Source organism: Pelodiscus sinensis, chromosome 6 (genome assembly GCF_052426305.1).
Source record: "Pelodiscus sinensis isolate ZL-2025 chromosome 6, ASM5242630v1, whole genome shotgun sequence".
Lineage (NCBI taxonomy): Eukaryota > Metazoa > Chordata > Testudines > Trionychidae > Pelodiscus > Pelodiscus sinensis.
The window spans coordinates 48,152,118-48,163,167 of NC_143057.1; the positions used below are offsets into that span (position 1 = coordinate 48,152,118).

An 11,050-nucleotide genomic window follows, 5' to 3' on the forward strand; every position below is an offset into this window, starting at 1 on the left:
GAGGGAGGTGAAAATCCACATTTGTGAACAATGTAGATGAGCTGTCCTAACCCTTCTATAGACAGCAATAGGTCTCAGGACAGTTCTATGATACAAAAAGCTGCAGTGTTTTGCTGAAGATGCTTAATGGGAGAGCTCTTAGTTCCATCTCTTGTGGAGTAGAATAACTGTGTCAGCAGGAGATGCTCTTCCCTGACATAGTGCTGTCTACATGGAGAATTAAGGATGGTATAACTACATCACTCAGGGGTGTGGATTTTTTACACCTCTGAGCAACAGATACATCAAAGTAAGTGTATCTTGTAGGGTGGCCTCAGGAAGCTGGATTAACTACAGCAATGGAAGACCCCCTCTTATTGCTGTAATGAATGGGTACACGTAAGTGCAGGACATAATGTTACCTACGGTTTTCTGAACCCAAAACTATGATAACTAATCTTTGTTTCTTGATTGGTCTCAGGAAACAAATCAGTTGAGGGTGGTGGTGGGGGAGACAGCCCCTCCGTCTGATAAATGAATGGTATGCACAAAAGTGATTTTACTCAAACATCCTTTTTCATTGAGTCTACAGCACACATCAAAAACACCAAAAGTCTAGAGTTCCCAAAATCTGAGATGATGAGGAACAGTGGCCATCCTTTTTACTAGCTGCTGGGGAATCATATATCAGCCTCCTAACTTGTAGAAATCCTCTTTACACTTCTCCAAATTACACATGCTAATCTTTTCATAGGTTGCTCAAAACAAAGCACATGATGGGCACGTCTACACTGCAGGGCTAAAGCCGAAATGAGCTACGCAACTTGAGCTACGTCAATTGCATAGCTTAAGTTGAAAAGGCTTATTTTGGCTTTTGGTGCTGTCTGCACAGCAGGAAGTCTGAGAGAGAGCAGTCTTCCTCCAACTTCCTTTACTCCTCGTGAAATGAGGGTTCCAGAGTCGGAGTAAGAAGTCCTCCAGCCCGACATTATTTCAACATTATGTCAAAATAACTGCTTGCTGTGAAGACATAGCCAACCTGAGTAAATCCTAATAGGTTAACAATTTTGCTAACATGAGCAAAAAAATAATAATTCTGGTTATCAGCATAGCTACTTGTAGTCACAACAGCAGCAAGAAACTCATGGTTCAAGGTTAGTTGTTCACACTTCCTCCTATTCTTCTGAATCTGTTGCCTTCTCTGTCCTTATTAGCAAAGCTATAGCTACAGCTATTTCATATGCTTATGCAAAGGTCAAGTTATTCCTGATTGTGATATTCTTGCTTCCAGTTAATGGTGCCAGAGTGTACCAAATGGCTGTTGTTATATCAAGTACAGTTCTCTCATAAGAATAGCTTGAGTGTAATCAAAGAAAACCAAGTGGCTTCAGAGTTCATCAGTGTCAAAATGATCAAAGTGATTGCTGAACATCAGGAAATGAACCCATAATGGAAACCCCTATGCTAATCATTGATGTGAAGTTTACATTTCCTGTTGTAAAACCATAATGCTGGCATCAGTAAGAGTAATTTTTATTTATCAAGAAAAGTTTAAGACCATAAATGTTAGCTCATAATAATTAATCCAGTCTCTGCCAACCAATCTTTCTGATAGATATAGCAAGTATGTTGACTATCCGATAAATTTTTGCTTATTGGATAGTCAATTAGTTGCTTCCATCACAGTTACTGTTGCTACCAACAGTGCTACTACCAACCAGTGCTTTTTTTGTGACGGTACTGCCCAGTACGCAATACCGGCACCTCCAGTCAGAGCTCAACACCTTTTCCCCGGAGTACTGGCACAGTTTTTTTTTTTTTTTTTTTTTTTAAAGAAAAAAAGCACTGCTACCAACCATACTATTAGTGTGCTGTGTTAGGGTCAGGGATAGAGTTAGTGGTGCAAGTTGGGATTAACTTTATCAAGGGGGTTCTCAGGTACAGCCGCTGCATAAAGAGTTCCATCGCTCATGAGTATAGTGAAATTGTCTTGAAAATTGAAGTAGCTCCATAGAGGCTGGGGTAGTTTTTGAGGATAGTGGGAGACGAGAAAACCTATTTAAGATGAACGGATCAGTTTACACTTCTGAGTTATTGGACTATTATTATTTATGGACTGAATTGCAAAGCTGCAATGGGGGTAGGTCCCAGACCTGGCACGAGCCAGGACTGAGCACTTTAACTTCCCTTAGCAACTAATTGTGTAGTCGATAACAATTCTACTCCCTCCTTAACATCTCTAATAAATACAACTTTGTTTAGACCTAGTGGAAGATGTTCCCATAACCTCAGTTGCTGTAGCTCAGATTAGAACAGAAGTGTTCCTGGAACATGAAGAGCTCACGGATTCTACAGAAAGTACCTCCACTCTAACACAGCTCAACTCCAGCCTTCCGAAAATTCATAGCAGGAAATTCAGAGAGTAAGTGTTTGTTTAGTATTGGCACTTCCTTTATATTATGATACCACTAGCATTGCTTGAGAGAGGTAAGTTACAACAGTATCATTCTGTGAAATTCTGACTGACTTACATTCTCAATTCTTATTTTCAACTATTCAGCAGTTTGGCACCTGATAAGCGACATCTCAGTAAGCAGCAAATATAGTACTAACATGTTGGTCAGATTACAAAGGCAAATCACGATCGCCAGAAGAGGAGGATTTAGTGGCGCAGATTAAGGAGAAGCAGCCACTTCTTAGAAACAAACACTTTGCTTATAACGTGAAATTAATCATTTAGAGAGAGAATTAGGGCTATTTCACCTTTCCAAAAACACTCATTATGGTTAGAATATGTCCTTCATTTTTCTGCTGCCGGCAGGATGATAGAGGTGCAGAGAGTGGCATGCGTTTAGTCAAATGACATGTTTATGTGTGTTGTGCACACAGAGAAATCAAGGGAAAAAGTTTTCTATATGAACATTTGAAATGTTATCATAGCAGTTCTGTGTACATTCTCTCTTTTTAACAGAGACATTTTGGTTATTATATTTGAATAACAAGTCAGATATCCATTGTAGGAAAAATGAAACAGCTGTTGACATAACTGTAAAAAGAGTCATTCTTTTGGTATTCCTTCTACCCTAGATAAAAGTGAAAGTAAACATTTGCTTCTTTTTTTTATGAACAAATGTCTTTTGTTCATCGCACCCCAATAATATTTCACTGAAAATGGCAAACAGGTCTGCATATGCACAGGGCCGCTCAATCATAGAGGTCGTCTACTGATTGGCATTCAGGGTCTGAAGGACTCTCTTTTCTGCAGCTGGATTACAATTGTTTTGGATTTCCATTGTATTGTTTTAATGGACAAGTCCATTAAGCTGTTATTGAGGTAAATCTGAAATGATAAATAAAGTTTTTACCAAAGGCTACATCTAGACTGCAAGCCTCTTTCGAGAAAGAGCGTCTAGGCTACAGCTAGTACTTCCGAAAGAGAGCACCCACGCAGTCTGGATGCTCTCTTTCAAAAAAGCAGTTTGCATTACATAGCACCCTTTTTTGAAAGAGCGCTTTCGAAAAAAGGCATTATTCCTCATAAAACGAGATTTTCTGCGGTCAAAAAAACTGCCGCGTTCATTCGATTTACTTTTGAAAAAATGCAGCAGCAGTCTAGATGCAGGGGAAGTTTTTTTTTTTTTTTAAAAAAAAAAGTGGCCTTTTTTTTTGAAAAAACAGTGTAGTCTTGACACATCCAAAGATCCCCGCACTGAAATTAAAAACTAATCAATATGAAACATAGTTTCAGTTTTAACGTTAATAATTATTAGAATTAGGAGTCCAGATATCATCTCTTATGGTAATACCTGGAGGGAAGAGCAAGAAACTCCTTTTGGTTCCCTTATTAGACCCCTCTAGTCTTCTAGTATCAGAGGGGTAGTCGTGTTAGTCTGAATCTGCAAAAGCAGCAAGGAGTCCTGTGGCACCTTATAGACTAACTGAAGTGTAGGAGCATAAGCTTTCGTGGGCCAAGACCCACTTTGTCAGATGCATGTAGTGGAAATTTCCAGAGGCAGGTCCATTAAAACAATAAGGTATATACCTGCCTCTGGAAATTTCCACTACATGCATCTGACAAAGTGGGTCGTGGCCCACGAAAGCTTATGCTCCTATACTTCAGTTAGTCTATAAGGTGCCACAGGATTCCTCGCCACTTTTCTAGTCTTCTAGTGTGGGAATAACTGGTTGGCTCCAGTATTCCTCCAGCGGAACAAAGCAAAGTTCTGACTTGCAAAGTGTGAGATCTTGGTGTATCTAAAGGCCATGTGTTCGCTTGTGGGAAGATTGGCGCTGCGGCATTGGATCTTCTGGCATTTGATAGAGCGCATCTAGTAAAGACCTGCCAAATTGAATGCTGAGGGCACCCTCATCAGTGCTGGTACTGCTACTCCTCACAAGGAGAAAGGGAAATTGACTGGAGTATTTCAAATAACAACCTCCTGCTGTAAGGACGATGCAAAAGCTCAGCTTAAAGTACATGTTTTTTTTACATAGCTGGAATGGCATACCTTAAAACACATTCCCCCGTAGCATGGATCTAGCCTTAGATCTATGGGGATTTAGGACTATCCATATAAATATACCCTATCAATATGTAGCCACTTATTCCCCTGCTTTCTGGTAGCTTGGCTCCATGCCTTCAGGTTTTTGGGAGAGGAGGTGGCTACCAGTGTTGAGGAGTCTTTGGGAAAGCTAAGGCTATATCTACATTAACACTTTTGCCAGTAAAACTTATGTTGCTTAGAAGTGTAGAGGGGGGAATCACCCGTTCCTGGCACATATACCATAAAATCTCGAATATAATGCGCACCACTGTATAATGCGCACCCTGACTTTTATCATAATGGAAAAATCTATACTCCTATATATAATGTGCACCCCAACTTTGCCCACTGTACATGTATTTTATGATACCTGTCGTCATAGATATGAAAGCGTTGTTAAATTTAGTCTATTAGATTGCAAGTCTATGGTATGCCGGCATGTCGTATTTCCTGCCTTTTTATATTGCCAGTTGATTGCATGTGAGCGCACAACTATAGAATACACGTCATTTATTTTCATAAATGTCAGCAATTAATTAACTATAAACTATTTCATATTATTTGTTTTTAAATATTTTAAAGCATTCTGGGAATCTCTACCATTTCAGTTGATGTTGATTTCATGTTTGCTGCCATCTTAGCGTGGCGTCGGCATAGCGGAGGTTCGTTGTCTTCTGACACGGAACTGCCAAAATAATTAAACAATAATGCGTACCCCGACTTTGACCCAAAATAACTCTGGGAAAAAATGTGCATTATATTTGAGATTTTACAGTAACTTACACCAACAGAACTTCTGGTGTGGACAATGCTATGTTGGTGAGAGAATTGTTGAGGGAAGTTTAATTATGCCAATGGGAGAGCTTTTGCCTGACTGCATAGAGTGACCATGAGGGAGACTTTACAGCAGTGGTCTCCAACCTTTTTACACCCAAGATCACTTTTTAAGTCTCAGAACAGGCGAAGATCTACTGCCCCGCCCCTTCCTTGAAGCCCCGCCTACATTACATGAGGACAGTTTGATGGACATGAGGTCATCTAATGTAAATGTACTGCGCAGGTGCGCAGTTCAGAGAGGGCTCAAGAGCTACTCTTAGAGCCCCTGAGATCTACCGGTAGATCGCGATCTACTGGTTGGTGACCATGGCTTTACAGCATCACAGCTGTGCCATTGTGTAGTCTCTAATGCAGATGTAGTTTAACTTTCCACACTGATTTCCACTCAGTGCTACGAGGAATGAGGTAAATCTTACTCTTTCTGTGGTTCTCCCTCCACAGACAGATCACAAGGACATGGTTAAAATAATGATACAGCTGACTTTGACTCTAGCAACAACTTTGCCTTTTTAATCTCGTATAGATGATTGCTATACAAATCAACTACCAGTACTAAAATATGCTTGCTACCTCTTGGTTCTAATGAGTGAAAATACATTGACAAACTTTTATTAGCAAAACCAATCTTTTGTCTTGACGTACATGTCTTAGCATAACTTGATAAGGGAGCTGGAGTATCAAGAAATAAATACGTTGTAATCCACTGGAAAACCTGAATAACTTTTTATTGTCCAGTATACAAAACATGTATATGAGAGTATAGTATTCTGCTTGCAATTGCAGAATATTTAACACTTAAACAACTGATTCCTTCTTCTAGTTACTGTAGCCAGGTACTTAGTAAAGAAGTTGACAGTTGTGTGACAGATCTTCTAAAAGAACTGGTTCGTTTCCAAGATCGCTTGTATCAAAAAGACCCAGTGAAGGCCAAGACAAAACGCAGACTTGTTATGGGGCTCAGAGAAGTTTTGAAACACCTGAAGCTGAAAAAATTGAAATGTGTCATCATCTCTCCAAACTGTGAAAAGATTCAGTCAAAAGGTAAATGTTTTATTTAAAAAAAAAAGGTTTATTTTCAACCTCTCCAATTTCTCCATATATTTCTTGAAAAAGATGAGCAGATCCTATAGTATGCTATTAAGCTTCAAGTAATGTTTCTCTGCACTGAACATTTTGGCATTTCTAACTGCTGCATTTTAAACCTGTAGTTTTTAACTAATGAACTTCTGGCTGTAATGCCTTGTTAATTATAACTGTATTGAATAAATTATACTTTTTGAATAGTCTCCTTCTCAGTTCTTTGTCTGTTCCAGGTGGGTTGGATGAGACTCTACATGCCATTATTGACTGTGCCTGTGAACAGAATATCCCGTTTGTCTTTGCTCTGAATCGGAAAGCTCTGGGACGTTGTGTGAACAAAGCAGTGCCTGTCAGTGTGGTAGGAATTTTCAGTTACGATGGTGCTCAGGTGAGTTGAACAAAGTTATTGTTCCATATTTTAAATTCATATTACTCTGCATGGGTAAACAGTAAAGGCTGACTGTTGGAACTAGTTCCCTCTTGGCCATTCTTAACCAAAAAAAAGAAGAAATGGTTACTAAACAAAATCCCAGTACATTATATATAGCCCACATGTTTGTTTAATATTCTGAGTAAAAGAGGTGCAAAAATTGTACCTTAAATCTTTACACATTTCAGCAGAGGTATGGTTTAAACCAAGGATTCTTGACCTTCCCCCCCTCCTCTCCCCCCCCAAGGCCTCCAACATGCTATAAAAATTCCTCTGCCCATCTTTGTCACAAGAGTTTTTCTGCATATCCAATAGCTTAAAAGCCAGGGCTGACATTAGGAGACAGCAAGCAAGGCAACTGTGTGGGTCCCCACAACACAGTGGACTCCTTGAAGCTTTGTTGCTTCAGCCCCAAGTGACAGGGCTTACGCTGTGGATTTCTGCCTTGGGTGCTAGCTAGCAAGTTCATCCTTGGACTTGCTCTTTGGTTTATAGTAGTAGACCCTTGACACCTGCTCCCAGCACCGCAGGTGACCCTAGATCGCTGGTTTGAACCATAATAGTGTTTCATGTTTTCTTACCATTGGCCTGTCTCCTTCCCCTCCCCCCCCCCAATGTTAGGACCACTTTCATAAAATGGTGGAACTGACAATGGAAGCCAGGCATGCATATAAAGATATGGTAGCAGCTTTAGAGGAAGAGGCAGCTGAAGCAGGAGGAAGTGAAAAAGAAAAACAGAGCATTATCTTATCCACTCAATGTGAAGAGAAGAGCTTGCCTAAGACTGGTCAAACGCCTCATGTGGAATCTGATGAAGATGTACCAAATTACAGTGAGTATTGAGTGGTTGTTAGTTTTCTTTCCTACTCAAATTCTCCTTTGATCAGAATCTTTGAGACAATGCAGACTACCACTGGCTGGTTAGGAGGGGCAAACCATATCGCCTTGACCTGTGACCTTACTTTGTTTACACCGAAGTCAGACTTGGTTGTTGTTTGAATGAAAAACATCCAAGGAAAACCTAGTATTTCATAAAATTCTACTGGTGACACTTTTGCGTGCATCTGTACAGCAAAAGCTCTACATTGGCTATCCTACCTAAGCTAGCCTTAACACAGCTAACGCTGGTAGCAATAGCAAGGAAGTCATAAGAATATAAGAATGGCCATACTGGGTCAGACCAAAGGTCCATCCAGCCCAGTACGCTGTCTGCCAACAGTGGCCAATGCCAGGTGTCCCAGAGGGAATGAATAGAACAGGTAATGATCTTGGCTAGCAAGCCAAGTGTACTCTGGTCTATGCTGGGATTATGCTACCTATGCTGTTTTCTCTATTGCGTCTCCCAAACTAGCTATATTTAAGTTAGCTCGGGTAGGCTTTTGATGTGTAGACGAACATGCCCCTAGGAGATGGCACTCAACCTTCTAAGTACTTTCTGAAATAGTCCAGCTTGTAAATGGCATATTCTGCTTTTTGTTAATAAGCGCTCCCAACCATTTGTGGTTCTTAAAATCCACTGGCATCACTTATAAGACTAATTGGTCCAAGCAGTCTGGCTAAACTCTGGTTAAATAGTTTCTTAATGTGATACTGCAGCTTCAGTTGCATAAGATTCTTCTTCCTTTCCTAAACTATTTCTTTACTGTATGAAGGTCTTCACCTTATAGGTAATTGGGATGTAAAATCCCATTTAGTTAACCAGTTAACTTGAGCAGGGAAAGAGGGTGGCAGTGGGGGAGCACTTGAGCCCAGTCGAGGCTGCTCCATCTGGGCTATAGTGTCCCTGCCAGCGGTGCACCCTGGCCGGGCCTGCTATGGGTGGTGGCTGCTTTGGCCAGGATGGTAAGTCTCACTCACTAAGGGTCATGCTTACTGGTTAACCATAAATATCCCTAGTAGGTAACTGCATTTGCAGGACTAAAGGCATGATCCCTGTATGGCTACGTCTAGACTGGCCCCTTCTCCGGAAGAGGCATGCAAAGCAGGCAAGTCAGAATAAGGAAATCCGCGGGGGATTTAAATATCCCCCACGGGATTTAAATAAACATGGCCGCCGCTTTTTTTCCGGCTTGGGGAAAAGCCGGAAAAGAGCGTCTAGACTGGTGCGATCCTCCGGAATAAAGCGCTTTATTCCTGAGGATCGCGCTAGTCTAGATGCTCTTTTCCGGCTTTTCCCCAAGCCGGAAAAAAAGCGGCGGCCATGTTTATTTAAATCCCGCGGGGGATATTTAAATCCCCCGCGGATTTCCCTATTCTGACTTGCCTGCTTTGCATGCCTCTTCCGGAGAAGGGGCCAGTCTAGATGTAGCCTTGGTGTATAACTTTTTGTGTGTGCATATTTAGGACCTGTATCTATAAAAGGTGCTCATGATACAGCATTGGAAATTTGTCTTTCAGACCATTACTCTGAAACAGCAGTAGATAAATGAGTCTGCTGCATTTTGGGAACTTGACACAATTAACATAGTTTAGATCATTTGAAATTTGGCCCGCGGGGACTGTCTCCCAGCAGGTGCTGCCAAGTATGTTAGTCTGAGTCCTTTACATGCTGATTTCTCTCTCGGTTCTTACGTTGGCCTTCATTCTGTGAGATTGAGCAGTAGGGTTGTCTATGAATACTAAATTTAGAAGAAGAATTGTACGATACCCTGGGAGAAATTAAAGTGATTTTCCTTATTCTTTTCTTTGTTTACAGTCAAAATCTGGAAGAGAAAGCTTGAGGAGGAGTATAACCCTTATGCCTTGGAATTAGAAAAGAATGCAACTACTGAAATACTGACCTGAATTTAGAAGAGCCTAGGTAAAGCTGAATTATCAAAAACAAATGACCCAATCTCAACTTGTGGTGTAGGAAAGTATAGTATATTTAATTTGAATAAGGATAAAAATGAAAAATACAATTTCTCGTTTTATTTATGAAAAATAAAATAGGTATAAATCCCAGGTGCAATTAGTACCTTTTTGTGTATTCCACCATGCACTGCTTCTAAATGCTCAAAGCAACTTTCATTTCAGGGTGGTTATACACTGAAATAAATTGCCTAGGGAGGTTGTGGAATCTCCATCTCTGGAGATATTTAAGAGTAGGTTAAATAAATGACTATCAGGGATGGTCTAGACAGTATTTGGTCCTGCCACGAGGGGAGGGGACTGGACTCTGACCTCTCGAGGTCCCTTCCAGTCCTAATATTCTATGATTTTATTATTTCATCTTGTCTAGCAGTCCCCTGGAAAGCAGTTGCTAGGGGGTGTTATGCAAATGAGCCAAAAGCCACACCTATGAAGTCAACAGTATTAAGTAATGTCATTGTATACTGTGTAAGATATGTTGATTTCTCAAAATGTTTGGGGTTTTTGTTTATTTGCCTGGTGTCCTATGGTTAGAACATAATGAAAGCATGAGATTGATGGGTGGGGAGTTGTCAGTAAAGGAAACAAAGCACCTTTGCTTTGACAATGAACAGATCATTGGATAGGAGATCTGTGTTTTTATAATTTGCAGCTGAACCTTAACCTGTGTGAGTCCAAAACTGAAAGAGGATTTGGGCTGGCAGCGGACATTCCTGGCCCAGTAAATGTTTGCTATGTTCTCACAGCAATGCAAATGTTTGTGTATGAAGGTGATTGTTGTTTGCACTGTGCTATTAGAACAGTGGTTCTCAATTTGTTTCAGTGCACGACCACCAGGCCAATGAAAAAATATTCGTGGACCACCTCCTTTTTGAGAATGCACTTAAGTCGAGGTGCTGCCATTTCAGACCTGATAACTGCTGCTCAGAATAATCTTCATTCTTTTGCAACAAGTTGGGATGACACTTTGAGATGGAGTTTCAGCTTAGCCAGCTTCATTGAGTCATTCCCCAAGACTTTGAAACAAACAATACATTGTGGCAAATCCACACGGCCTTTTTCTTGACAAGTGAAGCCGAATTTGATGTTGTCCTCTGAATACTTGTGCTTGACATTTCTTCCTGTCATTACCCTTATAAACCAACTACACCACACCTGTAAACAAAAAAAAAGCACACGTAGCACAGGATGAACGACACAGCAACTGCTCAGCATGACGGCGGCAGCTACACTGATGCTCAGAGCCTCAGACGGAAGTTCCTGGCAACACAACGCGGTTGCATCCTAGGTGACGCTATGGATGACGCGCTGCGTGCTTGTGAACACTGTG

General features: G+C 40.8%; 1 protein-coding gene across 1 annotated transcript in view; it reads left to right on the forward strand.

Annotated features, from left to right (window-relative positions):
* Positions 1-9,813, forward strand: part of SECISBP2 (SECIS binding protein 2) — a 44,984-nt gene extending 35,171 nt beyond the window's left edge. The window contains 6 exon segments of the mRNA XM_075931874.2: positions 2,242-2,401; positions 6,181-6,401; positions 6,674-6,828; positions 7,492-7,702; positions 9,566-9,649; positions 9,652-9,813. Coding sequence (XP_075787989.2) covers positions 2,242-2,401; positions 6,181-6,401; positions 6,674-6,828; positions 7,492-7,702; positions 9,566-9,649; positions 9,652-9,674 — 854 coding nt within the window. The 3' untranslated portion in view covers positions 9,675-9,813.
* Positions 9,814-11,050: the final 1,237 nt, after the last annotated feature.